Raw genomic sequence first — 25767 nt, forward strand, 5'->3', positions numbered from 1 at the left:
AAATACACACTTAAGGCTCAAATATGCTCTAAAATGGATTAGGGTTTACAAGGGTCGATATGAGGGGTGGAGGCTGATGAAAGAAAGGGTTTTGAGGCTATAAGGGTGTCTAAATAGTGTACAAACTCTAAATATTAAGGCTTTGATTCAGGCCACGTACGCCTAGTGTACATGATGAAACACGTTTCATCCAAAAAAACTACAAGGGACCAAATTGCAAACAAATTACATACCAAGAGAATAAATGGGAATACCTGTAAAACAAGATGTTACATAATTTGTGTTTCCTTCTCTTTGTCCATAACCACAACCACCTTCTTTCTCTTCAGAACTACCAACATCATCGACATTCTTTCTTTCCAGAACCACCACAATCACCAACCTATCCATCTTTCATTATAGGTTCTCATATCCAAATATATTTTCTCTACAAACATATGCATTTTTCCCATATATGTTTTTCCTTTGTCGGAGATGGGGATCTAGGATGGTCTCTAAATATGCTTGAAGGTTATGGTGATAATGACGGTGACTAAAGGTGTTGGTGCAAGTTGAAGGCATCGACTGAAGGTGGTGGTGGTACAGGTTGAAAGTTGTAGTGGTGGTGGTCGTGATGGTTGAAGGTGAAGGTGCAGATGTAGGTTGAAGGCAACAATTAAAAATGGTGATGGAGCTAAAGATGGTGGTTGGTTTGAGAGAGAGAGAGAGAGAGAAAGAGTTTTATGGTGTAGGTGAGGTCATGTTATTTTTTAATAAATAGAAACTTATTTTAAAATTAAAAAATAAAACTAATAAAAAAAATTTAGGATAAAACAATAAATATACATATATTAATTTGGAAAAGAGAAGACTTGAGAGCTTTTTATTGTTCACGATTTATAATTTTCAAACTTATATTCAATGAATTTCACACGTCATAGTGTACAAAAGTAAAATAAGCATTTAACTCGAACATAGATTTTGTTTCCGACCATAACAGATTTTTCATATTTATAGTTTTTTTCCCCTCAAGTAATTTTGAGTTAACACTTTCGTCATTTATACTTTTAAAATTAAAGTATAGGTATTTTATAAGTTACGATTTGGATCATTTACTATATTTTAAAATTATATTTATAATCTCTTATATATATATATATATATATATATATATATATATATATATATATATATATATTTTAGTTTTCGTTTTTATAAATTTCTTAAAATATATTTTCAAATTTTATTTTCATCGGTTTCATCCTCACATAATTTTTTTGATGGAAACTTTATTTTAATACTTTTGTGGTCTAGTTGATATGATATAATCATCACTATGATATATATGGATTTTTAATATTTTTAAATCTCATTCTATATATGAATTACCTCACAAATTATATATATATATATATATATATATATATTAAATACAAAGGAGCTTGGGAATGGTACTTTTTTAGGTTTTAGGTTTTTGCCACAAAAGTTTGTTGAATGTGACATTTTTAGTCCCTAAAATCAAAAATTTTACATTTTTGCCTTTTGATTAAGTTTTTGTGCCTTAAGGTTTTTGACACAAATCTTTAATGGCTTTGACACTTTTAGTCCTTGCAGTCAAAGATTTTACATTTTGGTGTTTTTGCCACAAATCTTTAATGAATTTGACACTTTTCGTCCTTATAGTCAAAACTTTTACATTTAGACATAAAAAACACAAAAAACTTCTTTTAAAATTTTGCCATCATATTTTCTCAACTTTGACAACTTTAACATTATTGTCATAACATTTGTGGATTTTCTTCACCAATGTCCATTCTTTTCGTTGTACACTTTTGATATCTAATTTTAGGGGTTGTCGATTTTCTCGCTATTTATGGTGATTTATAATTTCAGCACATATCTTTTAAAGTTGATCGATTTTTTCCATATTACCCCAAAAACAACGGAACCACAGGTTCTTTACTAGTTAAAATTATGTTTTAGTTCATTACATAATTTGTTTTTATAATTTTCAATTTTATTAATTTCGTTAAGATATACTTTTTAAGTGTTATTTTTCCACACATAATTCTTTTGCTAAAAAGTTTATTTTGTTATTCTGTGGTCCATATCAGGATCGTTGTGTAATCTTTTGTGGAGAAACAGAGGCCAAACGGCAACTGCACCTGTTTGAAGAAGGTAAGTCAAATTTTGGATTCATTAGAGGAGGACGATGCTTCCGTTTACTTTACAGGAAGCTTCCTACTTAACGCTTCACCACCACAATCTGTCTCTTTCTCAGTTTACTTTATGTCTGTTCCTTTCTTTTGATTCGACGTTATTTTTTTTGTCTACAACTGTTATGTGTTTGTTATATGAGAATATTTGAGGAAAAGTCAGCGTTTCTCGAGAATTATTGGAAGAATCTAGTAGGCGCAGGGCGTAATAGCGGATTTCCTACCAGGTAATTTAATTTGGGTTTTAATCATTCTTATTAATTTGGGTTTTAGGCAAGAGAACTGAATAATGGACTTCAACACTTAAGTTACTGATTGTCGTCCTTCATTGTGTTCCTTTTTGGTTGTTGACAAAAGTACTCGTGGGTTTTGAACTTTTAGGTTATTAAATTAGGGTTTGACCATTAAACCATCAAGTCAAGTCAACTTCATTATTTAGTCATTACATAACAATCATGGGATATTAATTAGGCATCAACTTCATTATTTACCAAAATACTTTGTTAAACAGGCTCAACTTTTGATGAAGTTTTTTGATCCAGAAGGGCGATTTATTCTGCAATGGAACAAAACCTTTTTACTATGTTCTGTTATAGCATTGTCATTGGATCCATTATTTTTCTATATTCCTATAATCGATGGCACAAAAAGATGCCTTGATGTTGACACAAGTTGGAGATAATTGTATGTGTTCTTCGTTCTTTTGCGGATATGTTATTTGTATTTCACATTATTATCCAATTTCGAACTGCATATGTTCCACGTTATAATCACATACTTGGAAAGAGAGTATTTATAGATGAACCTCATTATGTGGCAAAACGTTACCTTTCATCCTATTTCATCATTGATGTGCTAGCAGCCCTTCCACTTCCACAGGTATGTCAGCTGGATTAATGAATAGTATAACTTTAGTCTATTTTATGTTATGAAGTATGAACTTGAATTAAAGATTGTTTGTGCAGTTGGCAATTTTGGTAATTATCCCAAATTTAGATGGCCCTACTCCGTTTTTGAGTGAAAGAATTTTGAAGCTCGTTATTTTCTCTCAATATGTCCCTCGAGTTATTCGGATTTCTTTATTCTATAAAAAGGTGACAAAAATTTCTGGCTTCCTCACTGAAAAAGCATGGGCTGGAGCTGCTTTTAACTTTTTCCTCTATGTGCTAGCTAGCCATGTAAGTATTATTAACAATATTAGAGAAAAAGCATATAAATGTATTTTGGTAAGAAGTAAGAAAGATTTGTTTTGCAAACAGGTAGTTGGAGCCCTGTGGTACTTGTTTGCAATAGAAAGTGAAATGAGATGTTGGAATATTGCATGTGAAAGGAATAATTGTTACTCCAAGTATTTGTACTGTGGAGAAGGGCGTGTTGGAGATTTTGGGTTTTTGAGCGATTCATGCCCTCTTCTTGAGCGAAATGAAATTAAAGATTCAACAAACTTTGATTTTGGAATATTTCTTGATGCTCTTCAAACTCGTGTGCTGGAAACTAGAGACTTCCCTCAGAAATTCTTGTATTGGTCATGGTGGGGCTTGCAGAGTCTAAGGTTAGTAATCACTTCATCTAAATGAGATAACAAACTTACAACACATAAACAAGAGAGCTTTCTTTTTTGAAATAAAAATGTTTTTCTTTTGTGATCCAGTTCACTTGGTCAAGGCCTTAAAGCAAGCACTTTCTATGGGGAGATTCTATTTGCAGACTTCATTGCCATAATTGGGCTGGTTCTATTCGCTTTGCTTATTGGCAACATGCAGGTTTAATTCGTATATTCTAATCACTAAATTAAACATGTTTCCACATACTGTATGTATGATTCATGAGCTAATTAATACACTGGTTGTTACAGAAATACTTGCAGTCTTTCTCAAACCTGACTCTAAGAGTGGAGGAGATGAAGGAAAAAAGGCGAGAAGCAGAGGATCTCATGTCACATATTTCCCTCCCTGAAAATTTAAGGGAACGAGTTAGAAGACACAAGCATTACAAATGGAAGATAACAAAGGGTGTTGAGTTAGATTCCTTTGTCAAAGACCTTCCTCGGGATTTGAGGAGGGACATAAAACGTCATCTTTGCTTGTCTTCACTCATGAGAGTCAGTCATATTTCTTAACTAAAAATATGTATCAGCGTAAATTACGTTTTTGGTCCCCGAGTATAGCTAACCTTTTCAATTTTGGTCCTGGACTGTATCCATCCAGGTACCTATGTTTGAAGCAATGGATGAACATATGATGGATGCCATGTGTGATCGTTTGAAGCCAGTTCTTTACACACAAAATAGCTACATACTCAGAGAGGGAGATCCAGTACCTGAGATGCTCTTCATCACACGTGGGACCCTACAAAGTATTACAACTGATGGTGGAAGGGCTGGCTTCTTCAACTCTGATCACCTCAGGGCTGGTGACTTCTGTGGAGAAGAGCTTCTGACATGGGCTTTGGCTCCTCCAACTCCAACACTCCCTTTCTCAACTAGAACTGTTCAAGCACTTACAGATGTTGAAGCTTTTGCTCTATCAGTTGATGATCTCATGTTTGTGGCTTCCCAGTTTAAACGTCTCCACAGCAGACATCTCCAGCATACTTTTAGGTAACAATGTTAATTTATCTCTTTTTCAACTTTGAATGGGATAATAACAATAATTAATTAATTAATTAATTGCTCTTTTGGGATTTGTGTTTGATTTTCAGATTCTACTCACAACAGTGGAGGACATGGGCAGCATGCTACATACAGTCGGCATGGCGTAGACACTGGAGAAGGAAGCTGGAAATGGCTAAAGCATTGGAGGATAGTAGAATGCATGATGCCTTTGTTAGGGAAACCTCCACACTCAGCCTTGGTGCCTCCATTTATGCTGCTAGATTTTCCTCTAATGCCTTGCGCGTGTTGAGGCGCAAGAATTACACACAACTGTCAAAACCTGTTTGGCAAATAATGCTGCCACCCAAGCCACCACAGCCGGATTTTGAGAATCATGCAACAGCAATCGTTACCTTCAGGTAAATGTAACTTTCTCCTTGTCAGTGTTTTTTTTTTTTTTTTGGAGTATAGTATGAAATATGATTATAGATAGGTGTTTTTAGCATTGTTGTGCAGTGGAGTATGGAAGGAATGAATGTAACCTAGTTTGTAACCATCTTCTCCAATTTTATACAACACATTGTTTATGTAAGTACATGTAGAGTGAGTTACTTTGTTATTTCAATTAGCAAATGGAGTGGGAGTTAGTTTGTATCATCTTCATCGCTACACTTGTTTCATTTATAATGGCCAATTTACTGTTAGGTGAGTCGCTAAAGCACAACCGTGCTTTAGCGACTTGTACGTTCGCATGTGGTTCTTTTTTTTTTCCGTATAAATACCCCATCTCCGACTAAAATCGTAGTTCATCTGCAATTTCCTATCATCCCACCTGCCATTTTGCGTTTTTTCTTTTTTTCTTTTTTTTTTTAAATTTTACTACGAAAGTGATAAAGTTTGATTACGAAACAACTTTATTATATATAAAGTTTTGCAAAAAAATTATCACTTTAGTTGTTATTTATTTGGAAAATTTATTTAAAGCCTCTCTAATGAATTCTCCAACAAAAAGTTTGAAAAATGAAATCATCCATAGTGTGTGTGTGTGTGTGTGTGTGTGGGGGAGAGAGAGAGAGAGAGAGAGAGAGAGAGAGAGAGAGAGAGAGAGTTTATTTTTTATTTGTAATTATTAAATACTAAAATAAATAAAGAAAATAGAAAAGGGTAAAATGGACTTTTCAAGTGTATCAAGAACTAAAAACTCAAAAAACATTGATTTTGGACCTTCCATGCAAGCTAAAAACTTTTTGAACCCTATCCAAAGTTTTTTGAATACCATAAAGACCAAATTTGCAGTTTTGTCTTTTTTTCTTAATAAATTACCTATTATTTTGGTCTGATTATATTCCTCTACAAGTGTGTTTTGGTACAAACTAACTCCCACTCCAATTGAAGTGCTTAAACCATATTGTACGTTTGCAAATGGAATGTTAAAATTGCAGATGAGCTTAATCTATCTGTGATTTTCATAGCTATATTTGTAATGTGGGGGTTTTTTGGTTATTTTTCATAAAATAATTAAAGGATTAGGCTATATTTATAATTTTCTCAATTGTATGAGACACCAAAATTGTAGCATAGAAAACCATTCAAAATAGAGTGGCTTTGAATCCACCCCTACCAATTTAGACGGATATTAAGTCTTCTCTAGCTAACTAGAGTCCTAGAGTAATACAACCATCACATATATACTTGGACAAACTATATATGTATATAAACAAGCATTTGTATTTTATTCCTAAAAGTGACTTGGATGCTTAAACCTACAAAATGAAATCACTTGTTATTAACCTCTTAGCCATTAAGCTACCAAATTTTCAATTAAAAGTACGGATTATACCTCTAAAAGTGACTTAATTGGGATGCTAAAGACAAGTTTATTTCTCCCTTTTTATTGTATGATTTGTTGTCACACAGCCTTATTCAGAGTAAATCAAATTCTACCCCATTTATTTTATCATGTTGAATAAAACGATCACATCCAAGTCCCTTAAAATTTAGGTTGTCACATATTATTGAAAACATATCACTCTTGTAAATTTAAATCGTTTACTAATCCTTACAATAACTAGCATTACATCATATGTATATAAAGAAGCAATGGTATTATTGGAAGATACACAAACAGTTATTCAAATACAGTCATAAGTTACCAAGTACATTGGTTCATGTTATTCCTATAGTCCTTGCTCACGCCACATCAGCATGTCTACTTCCACCCTGCAAATAAGACATAAGCTTTAATATTTACACATCAACAATTAATAATGAACGAGAAAGAATGAGGATTGAAAGTACTTTTTGCAGTCGTAGTCCTGATTGATGGGAGGAAACTTCAAACCAACATGGCATTTTTTAGGAAGAAGAGTGATTCGTTTTGGATCATAATTGTTCAATCTTTTCATGACTTGTTTCACACAGTTACAGATAGCCACACGATCATTCTTGGTTTTCCCCATAGCTGTCAAACCCTTGACTGATGAACAGCAAGAATTTGTTGGCTCATGACCATTTATGAAACTCAAGCAAGATGTCAATCTGGATGTGACACGTCCACATGATGGAACTGCAAACACCATCGGCTTCCATGAAACCAATAGCAAAGTAATTGCAACAGACCACAGTATGCGAACACCAACACTGTCCATTCTTTGATGGAAAACTGATAAATGATTTGGGTTTTCACTTTTGTTTTATGCAGATATAACTGATATCTTGTATGGTGTGTGTGTGTGTGTGTGTATATATATATATATATATATATATATATATATATATATATATATATATATATATATTGTAGCTAATTGGTATTCCACTAGGTGACGAAAAGTTGAAAACCTTCATGCATTTGGTGTGTTTCCATTTTGTCACACTTTTGTACAAGTTTCGTGTTATAAAGGATTTGGTAGTAATTAAGATAAATTCAAACAGCACTGCAACTATGTAGTTCGAGTAGATTATATTATCAATAATATAATATCATAAACTTCAACCTTGGAATGTTGTGTGCTTAAAAGAAAATAAAAATGAACGGTTTTGATATGCGATGGACTTGTTGAGACTCGGCAAAAGTATTACTGATCCCCCAATTAAACTACCATTAGGTTTGTTGTAATATTGGTACAGAAATGGAATCCCAACATATGATACAAATTAATATTTTAACGGGTTGTCACCACACAATATAAAAATTAAATAAGTATGGTTAGAATCAAGATATCAATCTATTTAGGGGTGTTTGAGATTGCTTGTTTGAAGTGTTTATTGATTTATTGTGGTTTGACATCAGTAATAAGTTATTTTACATGTTTGGATAAAAAAAAGATTCATAAACACTTAGTGACTTAAATAAAAAGGTTTTGATAAGTTGTTTTCTCTTTATTTGTTTACTTATATAAACAACTAGGTTATAACCCGTGGAAACAACGGTCGGTATGATTAAAATTTTATATATTAATAAAAATTAATAACTGTAAAAAAAAATGCCTTGTATTGCCGATTGTGAGTTATATCGAATTAATTTGAAAAGTGAAATAAAAAATAATACTTTAACATAGATTTTGAAATACTTCTTTGTACACAACATTAAAGGTTTCATTGGTCTAATTACGAATCTTTATCTAAAATCAATAACTTCAATCATTTTATACCACACAAAATAGATGACCAAGTGTTAAATCCTCTTGATACTGCCTTCTTAAAGAAAAAGTACATAAAAGGGCTCATGGTAGATTAAAACAGTAAGCAATGGAGGGTTATTAATCAAATCATACTGAGCTAATGACATTCATGAATTGATAGAAGATTCAAAGTTTAAAAACTACACTTTCTATCTTCTTTCTGTAGCGAGTGATATAAACCTAAATTTCATTCATGATATTTTATACATCTTATTATTAACAAAAATGTTGACACAGATGTTCAGAATTTTTATAGTAATGTGCTATGCATGCACTACAACCATGTATTTTAAATATAGGTAAAATGGGGAAATCAAAAACCAATAATTGGATGTTAAAAAAGTCTAACATAAGCATGAAACACAAATTTTAGTCATTAAGCATTATAGCAAATAGAAGAAAATTGATTACACATTGAATTATTAATAATAATACAGTGAAATAGATAACATAAATTGAAGTGGCCAATGTAAATAGATAAATTAGAATCCAAACGAAGAGTAAAGACATCCAAAAAACTGAAGATAACCCCCATATTCTTTTGAGCTTTACAAAGAACACTTGAACACTTGAAGAATTGAACCCCGAAGTGAACCTCTACACAAATTACAAACACATAAATAGAAAAAACAAAAGTATATAACCCAATAACCAATATAAATAACTAAAGATCAATTGCTAGTCTTTAAGATTCCATCTCCACACATCCATCAAGCCAGATGCTTGTGTTACCTAAATGCAAATTAGCAAATACACATCAAGATCATATTAGGAATGTAATTGATGCAACAAACCTGTTAAGGGATTATTTAAATATGAAATCACCTCACAGTACACAATTCCATTTGGAATAAAGAAAACCAAACTGTGTAAGGGGAATGTCTCCTCTAATCTCTCATGTCTTTAAATAAACTGGAGCAGTCAATCTAATTCATTATACAATTCCATTTTGATTAAAAATGTATTAGAATGACAATGATGGAATCTACCTACCTGAAGTGAAAGAGATCCGAGTAACCTACATAATTAGAAGTAGAGCACCAAGCTGGAAAATAGTGAAAACATATGATAGAATCATCCACCTCTTTCTCCAAACACTTGGAGGGATCCAATAAAGTTGACATTTCAATGCGTTCAAAAGCATTAATATGCGTAGGTCATTGCTTTGATAGTTTTCTGAATCATTTGGCTGAAAAAACAAAAAAAACGATCAATGAAAATCTATATTACTAAGGCAGTGTTGACTGTGTTGTAACAAATATGCAAATCATTAGAATAAAAAAAAACCTTTACGATTACTTTAGGAGGACGATTTGTAGAATCTTCTTCAAGAGTAGCTTCAGAAAATCCAGTTCCATGTCCATGGACACATCCCTAAATATATTAACACTTCATCAAAAAAAAATAGTGCTTATGAAAAGCCAGAAAGCTAAAATGCAAAAAATTCAAGTAGTCATTGTGGTGGTGAGTCGTCCGATGTTGGCTGCATCTTGCTTCCTAATCGTGTTCTGATTAGTTTTTGAACTGCTTTAGCGATGCTCTTTACGCTTACCAGCCTCTAGAGAATGAGAAAGCCGGTATGCAGACACAGAGAGAGGATGACATCGATGAGTGGTGGATGTGTTGTTCTTTCAAAGAGATTAAGGAATTGGGAGCTTAACGTTTTTTTGTGTCTAGTCGATCGATCAAGATAATGGGAGGACGGTTATGGGAGCAAGATTGGTGGCGATATTCATGGATGGGATTAACGAAACCATCTTTCAATCCAAATTCCAATTTGTAGTATGCGGGTTTTCTCTTTTCATCCTTGTATATGGTCTATTCGAAAGTCATACCTATCCCAAAAAATCAGGGATTAAGTTGCTATTAACAAAACGAAAATTATTTAAATTTAATATGAGCATTAAAAAGAATTAGAAATGTTAGAATAGCGGAAAATCGTGAGGGTCAAGAAAAATGCCATGTGGCAAAGGAGTTGTAGAAAAATGTCATGTGGAAAAGGAGATATAGAATATCGACAAATGACAAATTTTGATTTTGTTTATTAGAAGAGGTAGATTGGTGGGAGCAAGATTGGTGGCGATATTCATGGATGGGATTAACGAAACCATCTTTCAATCCAAATTCCAATTTGCAGTATGCGGGTTTTCTCTTTTCATCCTTGTATATGGTCTATTCGAAAGTCATACCTATCCCAAAAAATCAGGGATTAAGTTGCTATTAACAAAACAAAAATTATTTAAATTTAATATGAGCATTAAAAAGAATTAGAAATGTTAGAATAGCAGAAAATCGTGAGGGTCAAGAAAAATGACATGTGGCAAAGGAGTTGTAGAAAAATGTCATGTGGCAAAGGAGATATAGAATATCGACAAATGACAAATTTTGTTTTTGTTTATTAGAAGAGGTAGATTAGTGGGAGCAAGATTGGTGGCGATATTCATGGATGGGATTAACGAAACCGTCTTTCAATCCAAATTCCAATTTGCAGTATGCGAGTTTTCTCTTTTCATCCTTGTATATGGTCTATTCAAAAGTCATACCTATCCCAAAAAATGAGGGATTAAGTTGCTATTAACAAAATGAAAATTATTTAAATTTAATATGAGCATTAAAAAGAATTAGAAATGTTAGAATAACGGAAAATTGTGAAGGTCAAGAAAAATGCCATGTGGCAAAGGAGTTGTAGAAAAATATCATGTGGCAAAGGAGATATAGAATATCGACAAATGACAAATTTTGATTTTGTTTATTAGAAGAGGTAGATCATAAATTATTTCCTCATTTAACGGATTAGTGGGAAAGAGATGCGTGTGCTTTTTACAAGAGATTAAAAAAAACTGTCGCATACGTGTGTTTTGCATGTGAAGGTTTAGAAGAAAGCAACCAATGTGGAAATTGCTTTTTATTCCGATGTCATTGCTATAATTGACTAATTGAGTAGATATTACAAAGTATATTGTTTTAATAGTAAGAAATGGAAGTAAGATGATGTAATAAACAAATCAATTAAAGTGCATTGCTATTTCTTGCATTATTTGTAGTTTATATTGTAGACAACAAAATCTAATGTTAAATCTGCATTCTTATTCCACTTTGTAGGGAACATGCTTTAAAACTTACTGGTTTGAAATATGTAAAGCATCTCAAAGATTATTTGGCTAAAATTCCCTCTCCAAATGTTCACTGAAGTCACTTTGAGGCATGATTGACGAAAAAATTGAAAATAATTTCCGAACTTATATTTCTATACTTGTACGTGTTTTTTTCGCGTAGGATATTTTTGATTTCACACCTTATATAATGCCCGACTTTAGAGCCGGATTTAAAGGGGGCACAGTGGGCAACTGCTATATATATATATATATATATATATATATATATATATATATATATATATATAGGGAAATGATCAAATGAGAACACCTAAAAGGTTGAAAACGCGAGAACAAGTATATTCATTTGTGATTCCATGTATTCATTTGTGGAGAAATGATAAATTTTTATACATAATCAACATGAATATGCTTTTTCTTTTCAATTGAAATTAAAGGCGTAAAAATTTATCATTTCTCCACAAATGAATACATGGAATCGTAAATGAATATACTTTGTTCTCGCGTTCTCAACCTTTTTGGTGTTCTCATTTGATCCTACTCCTATATATATATATATATATATATATATATATATATATATATATATATATATATATTGTTCGAAATTATAGAGGTAATCTTGGAAGTTGGCAAGTTCCCTCTATCCCACATTGGTGATGGAAGATATTGCAACATAATATTCTGTTATTTCGTAGATATGGCAGCAAAATATTCTACCATTTTGTAGATATGACAACAGAATATTCTTGCACTTCGTAGATATGACAATATAATATTCTATCACTTCGTAGATATGGCAACAGAATATTTTGGAAGGGTTAGAAAACGTTTTTTTTTAACGGCAGCTTGATTGGTTAGATGTTAGTGTTAATACTCCAATTCTTGTTAGCACCAAGGATCGAACCCAAAGAGAAAGTTGCAAATTTTACGTGCATGCATGGTCCTAAATGCCAAAACCAAGCTAAGGGAAATGTTTAACCCAAAGAGAAAGGCCCAAGCTTGCTAAATCTGATAACTTTATGGCTATAAGGACTTAGAGAAGTCCAGATCTGAAGTTACAACTTCAGATCATGACCAATGCCCGAAATGGTTCACATATATGCCAAAATAGCCCTAAACTTAAGCAAGGAGAGATCTAGCTAGATGGAAGTCAAGGTAACGACTTATTACCTTCAAAATGATTCCAAGATAAAGTAGAGTCAGATCCACAAGCTTTTCTTTTCTCCAAGCTCCTTAGAATTCAAGCCTTCTTCACAAAAACCATTTTCCAAGCTTCTTCACACACACAAGTGGAGGGTATTCGAGATTAGGGTTTTCTGGACTCAAAGGGGACGGTAAGGGAGGCTGAGGGAGGCTAATGACCTTTAAATAGGGTGCAAAACCCCGAAAATTAGGGTTTCATTTTCCAACTCCTAATCGTCGAGTCGGGGTCCTCTGACTCGCCGAGTAGGTTCAATAATCCACGCGAGCTAACCCACCTCTACACGACGAGTTGGGGCAACCAACTTGTCGAGTAGGTCCATAAACATGTATATAAGGTTTTAAAACTTATACCTGAGAGTTGGGGTGTTACACATATAATTCTTAATATTATTTGTCGGTTTCCTTGCTTGTCTATTAGTTTGATTTACAACAACCTTAAAGGTTTTTTTTATTTGTGTTTATAAATAAACAGACTAATGGACACTCAAATCCCAACTGCTAGTCTCCATTACATGAACCAAGAGTTTGCCAAGTTTGACTGATTTGATGGTCAGAATTACACCTGTTGGGCTGACAAGGTCAAGTTCATGCTTCATGTGCTGAAGGTCGCCTATGTTTTGGAGCCATAATTGGCCCCAATTCCTGCTAATCCAATTCCCAAGGTGGGGAAAACTGTGGATCCAACGATCATCTCTGATCTGGAAAAGCAAAGGGTTATGTATAGAGAGTCTAAGGAATTGTGTGTGGGTCACATCAAGAACTCACTGTCTGATCGACTCTATGATCTTTACGCGTCGGTCAAAGATCCGAGAGAGCTATGAAGTGCTTTGGAACTCAAGTACAAGGCATATGAGGAAGGTACCAACAAGTACCTAGTGTCAAAGTACCTAGAGTTTCAAATGGATGATGACAAACCTATCATGGAGCAAGTGCATGAACTCCAGGTCATGGTAAACAAATATGAGGACTACTCCCTGGTGCGATCATTGCAAAACTACCACCCTCGTGGAAAAACTTCTCTAAGAGAATGATGCACAAATATGAGGACTACTCATTAGATGATCTGATGAAACACCTTCGCATTGAGGAGGAAACTCGCATCAAGGACAAGCGTGGTAAACTCGGATCGGGTGTGCATCATGTATCAGCTGTGGGTTATGGTCATAAGACTAGGTCTTGGGGACAAAACAAAAGGAACTTGGGACCTAAGAAACTATAATGACCATAAAATTTCAACCAATTTAAACTTTTCAAAAACAACCCCGTTTCATTAAGTTATTACAAAAAGGTTTTCAATACAATTATCATCAGAGTCTTCCCAGAATCACATCATAAAACAAAATCATGAGGAGCGGTACGATCACGCCTTTGCCTTGCCACGGTCTCCTAAAAAACCTGAAAAACATTAAACCACAACTGTAAGCCCAAAAGCTTAATGAGATACCCCTAAAATACCAACCACATATACCATACACGTACAACATGCCATATCATAACAGAACACAGAACAGCCATGCACTTCGGGTCTACTGTGTGACTGGTCCGCCGCACCGGCCTTCAGTCCACCTGGTCCACCCTCCGAGTCTAGCCATATACATCGAGTCTACAGTGTGATTGGTCCGCCCGCACCGTGCCTTCAATCCACCTGGTCCACTCTTTGAGTCTACAGTATGACTGGTCCGCCCGCACTGGGCCTTCAGTCAGCCTGGTCCACTCTCCGAGCCTCGGCACGTCTGGTCCGCCCTCTTGGGGCCTACAGCCTATCCGGACCGCTCGCTGGGCCTTCGGGACAACCGGTCCGCCCTGGGTATGTTGGCCTACAGCACAAAGCAGGACCCGCCTCAACCCAACCCCAGTCCAACAACCATGTGCACATAACATTCAATCATATAACAATTCACATGCAATCAAGTCGATCTAGCAGATCACATAACATAACATCATCTTAACCATGATATCGACCTAACCGGTCACTAGCATAGCATCATCCTATATACCAGGATACCGACCTTAACCAGGTCTCTAACATAATACCATCCTAACTACCAGGATGCAAACATAGCAAAGCAATAACATAACAACGATACCCAGATCACAATCTGATAAAGGGTCGGCCTTGGTGCCTTAGACCCTGTTGATATAGTGAGGATAACTCACCTCGCAACTGCCGAAACTTTGAACTGAAGAAGCAGATTCCCGAATCACCGCCTCACCGAAAATCTCGAATTATTCGAAGTAGCAAAATAACCATTAAACCAAACACAATATCCTTCCAAGGGTAAATTGACCAATTTACCCTCAACTCAATCCGATCCATGACTAAGGCCCACAATCAAAATGTGAAAGGTCCATCACTAGATAAGCTCTCAAGCCCACTAATGGCCCAAAGACCAAAAGTCCGAAGCAAAGCCCAATATTGGCCTAATTTACTAAATTGGGCCCACCTTACCAAATGGGTCTAGATCCAAGGTCCATAATAATTAGTGAGTCCACAATACTCCATCCATAATGTCCAGTCACGGCCCAAGATCTAATAGCCCAATTACAGCCCAATCTCTTAAGGCCCAAAATGAAAACCCAACAGGTACGTTGGACGTACAACAATGCTCGCGGATTGGAATCGGGACACAGACCCACTACGCTAGGCGTCCTCCCAGTTACGCTGGGCGTAACTCCGCTGAACTACAACTTCTCATACGATCTTAATGGCTTAAGCTCTTAAGTCCAAACTTCAAATCCATAGACCAATTATGCCTAGGATTCATGAAGTCTCAAACTTTATTACTTGGGACGTCCATAAAGCTCTTAATCCAAGGTCTTAATCCATTAAGACCTATCTATAACACATGTGAGACAACCAAAGCCCTTGGGACCTCATTTTTCTTACTCAATACCTCTCTTGAGGTCTAAAAGGACAGCTAATCTCAACCAACTCGAAACATGCATCAAGATGAGGGTTTTTGGGACAAGAATGATGTCAAAACTTTACAACACATAGATCTACACAATATGATTGTCAAGCTAGAGACTTTTTACCTCAAAAGAGCCTCAGAATATGATGTCTTTCCAGATCTAAAAGCTCCAGCCACTCAACTCCTTCTTTGACAACTTCCTCTTTCTTCTTCTAGACTCTCTTTTGCCAAAACAAGCTTTCCAAGGCCAAACACACCCAACAATGGAGGTGGGACGGCTATCTAGGGTTTTTGAGGTTAAGAGAGTGCTTATGGAGGCTAGGGTAAGAACAATTATGTTCCTTATATAGTGGCTGACCCTAAATTTAGGGTTTCTGGATGATAGACGTACGCTGGGCATACGTCGAGAGACCTCCGCGTTTCTTTCCTTCACTACGCTGGGCGTACATCCAGCTTACGCTGGGCGTACCCAGCCAAACACAAGCATGCATGCATGGGACCCCTTTGCTAAATTTTCCCCCTTTAGGGACCATTGCTGCCCACATCTTTAATTTACAACCTCTCCTCCATCATAAGCCGTTCTTGCCAAACTCTATATCCATATCAAGGACCGAAACGCCCTTACTCTTGCTCTTGGGAACCCAAAATTAGATATTTCAAGAACGGGGCGTTACAGAAACAAAGCTTCAAGAAACCAAGTCATCAGAATCCTAACTCAAAGCCAAAGAGGACCGAACCTTGCCATGTCTGCGGAGAGATTGAGCACTATGCGAGAGAATCCAAAGATCGCAAATCAGGACCGGTTGCACATGCAGTCGAGCAAGTGACTGATATGGTGGCAAGTGTGAACCTTGGAGAGATTTTCATGATCTATTCTCTTACCCAAGAAATCTGTGCTTAAGGATGGTTCGTAGACATTGGAGCCACTATGCATGTTTGTGGGCAATGAGAGAGATTTCGTACTTACCGTCCAATGCCACCAGGAATGATAGTTGTATGTGCTGATAGTTACATAGCTGAATTTCAAGGAATAGGTGATGTTCGTCTGAAGTTCACACGTGGTGAATTGGTTACCCTTCGAGATGTTCTTCATGTTCCTACTATCTTGAAGGGGTTGGTTTCTACTAACAAGTTTGACAACGGTGGGTTCATGATGGAGCTTGAGAAAGGCATAATTGTGATCACTAAGGGCATAAGATATGTTGGGAGGGCGAACAATTGTTCGGGGATGTATCGTTTGTGCCTTAGCGATGAGGGTAGTCCAAGTCGCATTAAAGGGTATATAAACAATTTCACAAAACCTTATATACTAGGGTGTAGGTATGTATGCAATTATGATCCTCCTATCCTAAATAGCTAAAATTATTTGTTACTATCTCATAAATGATGAAGCCCAAGAGGATCTTTTAGGTGTCATAGCAATTAATAGGTATTACCCAAATTATCCTTATAAACAACTAACCTAACAAATCAAAAACACATTTCAAAACACAATACAACTATTTAAAAAAAATCACTTTTATAACAAACAATCAATGGCAACAAGGATTTGAATTCCACTCCCAACTAATCAGTGTGATCAAACATGATATATGAAAGGTTTTGAAGAAAACATAAACTAGTTCAAGGTATGTGGGATGACATAATGTCAAGGTTTGAAGAGAAGAGTGTTTTGTTGGATCAACTAAGCGACTACTTTTACTACCCTCGAATGTGCATCACACAAATTTACTTCATTGATGTAAAGACGTGGAGCTCTTTCGTAGCACTAATCAATATGTTAGAGGTCATTGATTAAAGACTGAAGATGACAACATTTGAAGGTTTAAGCTTTTTTATTATTGAGAGAGAAAGAGGAGACATTATGGGCCCTTCTTTTATTTTTTTGATTAATTAAAATATTAAAATAAGAATAAAACTTAAAAAGGTACGATAGTTTTTCGACCTTTTTAGAAATCAAATCCACAATAAAACTTTCAAATAAGACCCATTTATTGCAAAAAGATTTTTTTTTGAACTTTTGTTAAAATTGAAAAATTGAAAGAGATGAGATGAGTGTTGAAGGTTTGAGAGAATCTCCCTATACTAATAAAATAGTAGTTTTTTTGTCATGTGTCACTATATTAGACCTCTTAATTAATGTGTTGCCACTTGTCAATCTATTAGTTCTCCATTTTTAATTTATTAAACATCCTCATTAATGTGATGCTATTTTCAATGTATTTATTCTCCATTTTAAATTAAATTTTAAATTTTATATTATTGTTTTCATTAATTCACAAAAAAAAATCTAATATATATTAACAATTATTTTTATATATTTATTTGAATCAACGATTATAATTTCACATAACTAATAAAAATATCTCTTAATTAGTAATTTATTTAAAATAATTGATTAATAATTTTGATTTTTTTTATTATAAAAGTTTAATTATTTTTATAACCATGGTTGCTACGGGTTATAAACTAGTAAGATAAATATTGGAGGTTTGAGAGTGATAATAAATAAAGATAAATGTTGATATTTATATTTTGGTTGAAAAGTTGTTTAAAATTTATAATTTTGAATTAAAAAACGGATATATTTTTTAAATGGATTTTCTCTCTCATCTTGAAACCATTGCCTAAATTGGTTATCGAGCTCGGCATGCTGAGGAGGCTGGGTGGCGTGCGCGTAGCCACCTTAGCCATGCCAGGGATAAAAACCGGCTTCCTAATGCAAATTACAAAGACTTGGACGTTGACTTGGGTCATGGGATGAAAATAGCTCGACCATAGATGTACTTCTAGGGCTGCTTCATCAGACGGTTGACATAGCCATATAAGTTGACATTTCTACGCTCAAAACGAATCGCTCCATTGTTTCATGTAAAGGTGGCAATCGTGTCGTGTCGTGTCGTGTCGAAACACTAAACGGGTTGAAAGTGTTTGACCCTAACCCGACCCATTTAATTAACGTGTCGTGTCGTGTCAACCCGTTTATTTTCGTGTCGAGTTCGTGTCGGGTTTCGGGTTAGGGTTATATATTGAAATATGTTGTGTCATGTGAGGTTAAAAGATTGAGCATCTTGAAAGAGTAGGAGTTTGGTAGGCGGAAATGAAAAACTAATTGTTTTGAGGCAGAATAGATGAATCCATAGCAAGTTTAGATGACAAAATTAAAAGAGTGGGAGTTGGGGAGGCGGATGACAATGTCATGAGGATGTGAGAGTGGTGAAAGAGACTGGGTAGTTTGGGAGAGAATGGAAAAACTGAAATGAAATCTTGATCTAGACGGCTAAGTCATTTCAGCATTACAAAGCAATCCAATACAAAAGTTTTCTTTTTACTTATGCTTTTGGTTTTGTATCTTTTCTAGTTTATTTAAATAATTCAAAAAACTTGCATATAAATAAACGGGTCAGTTTCGAGTCATATTCGAGTTGAAATTCTCAACCCTAATCTTACCCATTTAATTTTCGTGTCGTGTCGTGTCAACCTGTTTATTTAAACGGGTTGAAATATCTTACCCAAACCCATTTATTCCGTGTCGGGTTTCGTATCGTGTCAATTTTTGCCACTTCTAGTTTCATGTATTATTTTTATATGGTTGTATATCTTTCTGAAAGTTGCAGCAAACCAAACACCCATTCAATCTGGATTTGTAAAAATTGTCTTCGTTAATAAATATTATAAAATACTTTATTATATTCTTAATTTCTTATTTCTTATATAAAATCAAATGGATATTTATCACACTTCTAATATCGGTTAATAAAAGTAAAATCAAAATTAGAGTTATAAGAGAAATAATAACATAATTTTCTGGGTTTGTTTAGTGCAAGATTTTATTTTTATTTCGCTGTTGTACTTTCATAGTTTTCTTAAACAAATACTTAGTTTTTTAAGAAAAAAGAAGTTTAAAAATACAATATTGCCGCGTAATTAACAAAAAATCAACTGAATCGGACGCTTCCAAGAGTTGTTCAATTATTTTTAAAAATATCTAATCCGAAGCAGCACCAATTGTGCGCGCAATTAAACAAACAGCGTCAAATTTTGGATGAAAAGAGGAAGACGATGCTTCCATTCAACTTACAGGAAGCTTCCTACTTACCGTTTAACCATCGCAATCTCTCTCTCTCTCTCTCTACAAGTTTAATCTATATATGAGATCTCTTTTGATTATATGTTATTTTTTTGTCTGTAACTGTTATATATTTGTTTGTTGAGAAATGTTGAGGAAAAATTGGCGTTTCTGGAGATTTTTTGGAAGAATCTGAGTGAAGCATGCCGTAATAGCAGATTTTCCTATCAGGTAATTTCATTTGTGTTTTTAATATTTCTTAAGAAAATTTGAGGCTACAGAACTCAAGAATGGATGTCGTCATCACTGTAATTCGGTTTTTAGGGTGAATTTTGGTGACAAATTTCGTTATTACTTTTCGGCCTAGAGGAGTAGTAGTTTGTATTCGCAAGTTTGAGTTAGCAGTCAGCCGTTTTAACCGATTCTGTGTTCCTTTTTTTGTTGTTAACTAAAAGTAATCGTGAGTTTGATAGGTTATCTACTTAGGGTTTTACCATTAAATCACGAACTCAACTTCGTTATTGAGTCGTTATACAACAATGATGTTTGTAATATTATAATCATTGATTTTAGTTTTTTCAAACATGCGCATTTGAAAAGGAAAGACAATCATAATAACAATGAAGAAGTGGAATTATACATAGTAACATGTTGTTTCATGTTCATAAGGTCAAATCCTGCTAATTTCTTATACAGTGAAATGCAGTTTTGGTTCCTGCTAGTTTTCAAATAGAAAAATAACATAAATGGTCCCTGTTTGACAAAAAATTACAGAAATAGTACCTGTATAACAAAATTACAGAAACCATCTCCGTCTAAGACAAAATTACAGATATGGTCCCTTTGTAGGAAATAGACGGAATTACAGAAATGGACCCGTGTAAGAAAAAGTTACAGAAATGGTCCATGTGTAACGAAGTTAGAGAAGTTGTCCCTGTGTAAGACAAAGTTACAGAAATGGTCCCTGTGTGTAAGACAAATTACGGAAATGGTCTCACGCAATGCGCGGGCTTAAAACTATCGTTATATACAAAAGCAATGTATATTATTCTATTATGTTTTAGAGCTTTGGTAAACAAAAAAAAGTGCGAATTAATGTTGTTTTTGCTTACATCATTAGCTTGTTACAAGCTGATGCATATTCTATAATCCGTTATGTATTTATGTGCACTATGTTTATCAAATAAACTTGTGGTTATCTTTGTAGTTTAAGTTCATTTTGGCTGTACCCAATGCTACGTGCACTATGTTTACCTCATAAATAATTCCTTTTAGCATCAAGTACACATGCATATCAACTTGTTTATTACCTCTAAATTTGTATAACTTTTGTAGAATGTGAAAACTGATCCAAATGAGTTGTTCTGATGGATGTTGTTGCTCATCTTGAGATCCATAATCAAAGTTGCTCACCTATTGGCGACTCTGATTTAGAGAGCATTTAACCTGTTTTAACTACACAAAGGATAATGGACTTTGTATTAAGAAAATAAACCATATTTCTTTATTTGTTATCAGAAGGGTTTACAAGCTCAACTGTTAGTGGTGATATATTTCGGAGAGGAAAGCCCTTAAATGAAGTTCTTCGATCCAGAGGGGGGATTTATTTTGCAATGGAACAAAACTTTTTTACTATGTTCTATCATAGCACTGTCTTTGGATCCTCTGTTTTTCTACATTCCTATTGTTGATGGCACACAAAAATGCCTTGATGTGGACCACAAGTTGAAGATGGTTGTATGTGTTCTTCGTTCTTTTGCGGATATGTTATTTGTATTTCACATTATTATCCAATTTCGAACTGCATATGTTCCTCGTCATAATCACATACTTGGAAAGAGAATAGTTAGAGATGAACCTCATTATGTGGCAACACGTTACTTTTCATCCTACTTCATCATTGATGTGCTAGCAGCCCTTCCACTTCCACAGGTATGTCAGCTGGATTAATGAATAGTATAACTTTAGTCTATTTTATGTTATGAAGTATGAACTTGAATTAAAGATTGTTTGTGCAGTTGGCAATTTTGGTAATTATCCCAAACTTAGATGGCCCTACTCCGTTTTTGACTGAAAGAATTTTGAAGCTCGTTATTTTCAGTCAATACGTCCCTCAGAGTTATTAGGATTTCTTTGTTCTATAGAAAGGTGACGAAAATTTCTGGCTTCCTCACTGAAAAAGCATGGGCTGGAGGCGCTTTTAACTTTTTCCTCTATGTTCTAGCTAGCCATGTAAGTACTATTTCATGGATTCCTAATCATATTACAGAAAAAAAAATATATGCTCCATTAAATGTAGTGTGGGAAGTTACCCATTACTATAGATATACGTTTCATATTGTTACGCTGCTGATGTTAAGAAAAATTTGTTTGTTAATAGGTAGTTGGAGCCCTATGGTACTTGTTTGCAATAGAAAGCGAACTGCGATGCTGGGCTATTGCATGTCAAAGGCATAATTGTGACTCTAAATATTTATATTGTGGTGAAGGCCGCATGGGAGATTTTGGGTTTTTGAACGATTCATGCCCTCTTCTTGAGCGAAATGAAATTAAAGATTCAACAAACTTTGATTTTGGAATATTTCTTGATGCTCTTCAAACTCGTGTGTTGGAAACAAGAGACTTCCCTCAGAAATTCTTATATTGTTCATGGTGGGGTTTGCAGAGTCTAAGGTTAGTAATTAATCAGCTTTCTTTTTAGTTTTTAATAATCAAAACAAATGTGACAATTTTTTTGGTGCATATGTCTAATAAATAGACAGAGCTGTTATCATAGAAAATAAGCTAAAAAAATGTTCTCTTCTGATCCTGTTCTCTGGGACAAGGCCTTAAAGCAAGCACTTTCTATGGGGAGATTTTATTTGCTGATTTCATTGCTATCCTTGGGTTGGTTCTATTTGCCTTACTTATTGGCAACATGCAGGTCTGTGCACTTATCAGTTTAATCTTTGTTCAAGATGATTATATTATTTATTAATTGGCATACCCTCTAAAAAGCGTGATATAAAACATATTTGTTTAATTATCAACTATTGTTTCCAAAATCTAAATCTTAATTGTAGAAGGCCTAGTGTGCATGTAGCATTAGTTTTTTTTTTTTTTTTGGGGTTTTATTGTGGGTTGGGGGTAACTCCATTATAATATTCATTTAAATTTTTTATATAGAATGTTGATGGTTTGCTTCCCCGTTTCCTGCTGTAACCAATTAATAATACACTAATAAGCATAAATGAATATGACACCTAAATGAAAAGACTGTAGATCCACTACATAGGTTCACTTGAAACTAAATAACCATATATGGTATACCTAAACAATAATTTGTAAGCATTATCTTAAATCCTTTATGGCGTCTGGGTATTAATTTGTGTTTTCCTTTTTGAAGGGTATGGACCTGTTTAGTTATTTCTATAATTATAATCACTCTGAAACATGTTTTGAAAAAAGAAAGCTTAAAAGATTAGGTGATGCTAAAGAGTTGGAAAACAATAAAGAATTATTAATTAAACTCATCGATCACTTGGATAAATGTCATATTAATGAGTTGAATGAGTCTATATTTGGTGATCTTCATGGGTTCCAACTTGGACTTAATTATGGACTTGATTGACTTTAGTGGGCTAATATTGGCTATACTGTACTCGTGTTACAGAAATATTTGCAGTCTTTCTCAAACGTGACTCTTAGAGTGGAGGAGATGAAGGAAAAAAGGCGAGAAGCAGAGGATCTCATGTCACATATTTCCCTCCCTGAAAATTTAAGGGACCGAGTTAGGAGACACAAGCATTACAAATGGAAGATAACAAAGGGTGTCGAATTAGATTCCTTTGTCAGAGGCCTTCCTCGGGACTTGAGGAGGGACATAAAGCGTCATCTTTGCTTGCCTTCACTAATGAGAGTGAGTCGTATACACATCTTGTTTTCTATTAGCAATTAATTAATCACCTAGTAAATTTAATTGCAATTCAACTTGTTACTGTAGGTACCTATGTTTGAAGGCATGGATGGGCATCTAATGGATGCTATGTGTGAGCGTCTGAAGCCAGTTCTCTACACACAGAATAGCTACATACTCCAAGAGGGAGATCCAGTACCTGAAATGCTCTTCATAACACGTGGCAGGGTGCTAAGTTTCACAACTGATGGTGGAAGGAGTAACTTCTTGAACTATACAGACCTCGGAGCTGGTGACTTCTGCGGAGAAGAGCTTCTGACATGGGCTTTGGATCCTGCAACTCCGGCACTTCCTTTCTCAACTAGAACTGTCCAAGCAGTTACAGATGTCGAAGCTTTTGGTCTAGAGGTTGATGATCTCATGTTTGTGGCTTCCCAGTTTAGGCGTCTCCACAGCAGACGCCTCCAGCATACTTTTAGGTAACTTTCCACCAAAAAAAAAAATCTTCTTCTCCGTATATGAATTGTATAATAAATAACTTGGTGGTTTCAGGTTCTACTCACAGCAGTGGAGGACATGGGCAGCCTGCTACATACAGACAGCATGGCGTAGACACCGTAAAAGGATGCAGGAACTGGAAGACACATTGCAGGATGCCTTGGCCACCGTCAGGGAAACCTCCAGCCTCAGCTTTGGTGCCTTAATCTATGTGGCTAGATTTTCCTCCAATGCCTTACGCATGTTGAGGCAGATTAATGCCCAAGCCCAGCTATCAACACCTAACCTGCACCTCATGCTACCCCTGAAGCCAGCACACCCCAATTTTGAGAATGATACTACAATCGCTACCCTTTAGGTAAATTTAACTTTCTCTTTATGTGTTCTTATACCTACTTTTCTTTCAGTATACTATGAAATATGTGGTTATTTGATAGATTGGTGTTTTAGGACTCTACCAGTGACGGTGTATCTATATATCTATTTTTTAGAAAATAACAAACTGTAATTGGTTTTTTTCTCTTTCTTCATTCTTTTGTGTGTGATGACTGTGTGTGTGTGTGTGTGTGTGTGTATATATATATATATATATATATATATATATATATGGTTTATTCACTAATCACATTGATTTAAAAATAATTACTCATCTAGTAATACATGTCAAGTGTTGCTAGCTACTGCCGTGCTATATGATCTCTTTAAATGTTCATGTTCAGATTGAATGATAGATGCTCTTTTAAGGTGTTCATTTTATAAGTATGGGCTTAAATTGTTAGTTTGTTATTGTTTGGACTTCTAAAATGGTACGATAGTGTGTAGAGAAACATGATGAACAAGCTAGCTTGCGTTGACTCTATCATCCCCTTAAACCCAAAACATTTGACCTCATGTTTCTTTCGCTCTCGTTTCAGATTATGTTGATAATTTGATGGCATCATGGATGAAGTCGTGATAGATGATTAATGTTCATTCATTAAACATTCAATTTCTTTAATGTACAAGTAAATATGTGATTGTGAGCTCAACTTTGAAGAGAAAAGAATGGAGTATGGAAGAAATGAATGTAACCTAGGTGTGTTAAATAGTTCTCCAATTTAACACAATATTCATGTAAATAATCGCATTTGTTTTTTTGGTGGCTAGGTAGGTATATTCTAAATTGAGAACGACATGTCACACTAAGGTTGAAGCTTGTGGGACAATATGATGTACTTTTTTTTACCTATAATAGCGACATACTTACACTTTTACCAAAAATAGCAATATTTAAACCATAATAACGTACATTTCCTTACACATAGATTGCATAGATAGCAATGTACTAACAATTCCTAATCTATAATAGCAACACACTTACATTAGTTACATATTGCTAATGTATGACTTGGGATTTGGTGATCCGAATGAATAACCTAACTCAAAACTAAGTGAAGAAAACCCAAATGGAACGTGTTTGTCGTGTACGAATTTGGGCCTAATAGCCCTCAACCTACTACAAACACTTATCCCATGGGGTGTAGGGAGGGGAGGGAAGGGGGTAGGTTTGCCCCCCACGGTATTGACCGGTTTAGTTATTCTGAATTTGCTTGGATATGGG

General features: G+C 34.9%; 1 protein-coding gene and 2 pseudogenes across 3 annotated transcripts; 2 read left to right on the forward strand and 1 right to left on the reverse strand.

The window, feature by feature from the left end:
- Window positions 1-2080: 2080 nt before the first annotated feature.
- LOC145101561 (cyclic nucleotide-gated ion channel 1-like) lies at window positions 2081-5445 on the forward strand (annotated as a pseudogene). Its single transcript, XR_013705707.1, has 9 exons — window positions 2081-2422; window positions 2707-3074; window positions 3161-3373; window positions 3455-3747; window positions 3847-3958; window positions 4051-4296; window positions 4403-4794; window positions 4896-5207; window positions 5292-5445. The product of XR_013705707.1 is annotated as a cyclic nucleotide-gated ion channel 1-like (transcript).
- A 1355-nt stretch (window positions 5446-6800) lies between these two features.
- Window positions 6801-7539, reverse strand: LOC145100119 (non-specific lipid-transfer protein-like). Its single transcript, XM_079037510.1, has 2 exons — window positions 7087-7539; window positions 6801-7008 (listed from the first exon to the last, which is right to left on the reverse strand). The coding sequence occupies exons 1-2, from the start codon at window positions 7434-7436 to the stop codon at window positions 6966-6968; spliced, it is 393 nt and encodes a 130-aa protein (XP_078893636.1). The 5' UTR covers window positions 7437-7539; the 3' UTR covers window positions 6801-6965.
- Window positions 7540-19774: 12235 nt separating this feature from the next.
- LOC145101562 (cyclic nucleotide-gated ion channel 1-like) lies at window positions 19775-25427 on the forward strand (annotated as a pseudogene). Its single transcript, XR_013705708.1, has 9 exons — window positions 19775-20005; window positions 21296-21706; window positions 21793-22006; window positions 22155-22446; window positions 22585-22697; window positions 23427-23672; window positions 23757-24148; window positions 24222-24525; window positions 25082-25427. The product of XR_013705708.1 is annotated as a cyclic nucleotide-gated ion channel 1-like (transcript).
- The last annotated feature ends 340 nt before the right edge of the window (window positions 25428-25767 follow it).

Source organism: Lactuca serriola, chromosome 4 (assembly GCF_051521515.1).
Source record: "Lactuca serriola cultivar US96UC23 chromosome 4, Lser_US96UC23_V15, whole genome shotgun sequence".
Classification (NCBI taxonomy): Eukaryota; Viridiplantae; Streptophyta; class Magnoliopsida; order Asterales; family Asteraceae; genus Lactuca; species Lactuca serriola.

Excerpts from the sequence above, each read along its gene's own strand:
- LOC145100119 (XM_079037510.1), bottom strand. The coding sequence starts at position 7,436 with ATGGACAGTGTTGGTGTTCGCATACTGTGGTCTGTTGCAATTACTTTG. Across the intron at positions 7,009-7,086 it reads CAGGACTACGACTGCAAAAA|GGTGGAAGTAGACATGCTGA; the intron begins GTACTTTCAATC and ends TCTTATTTGCAG.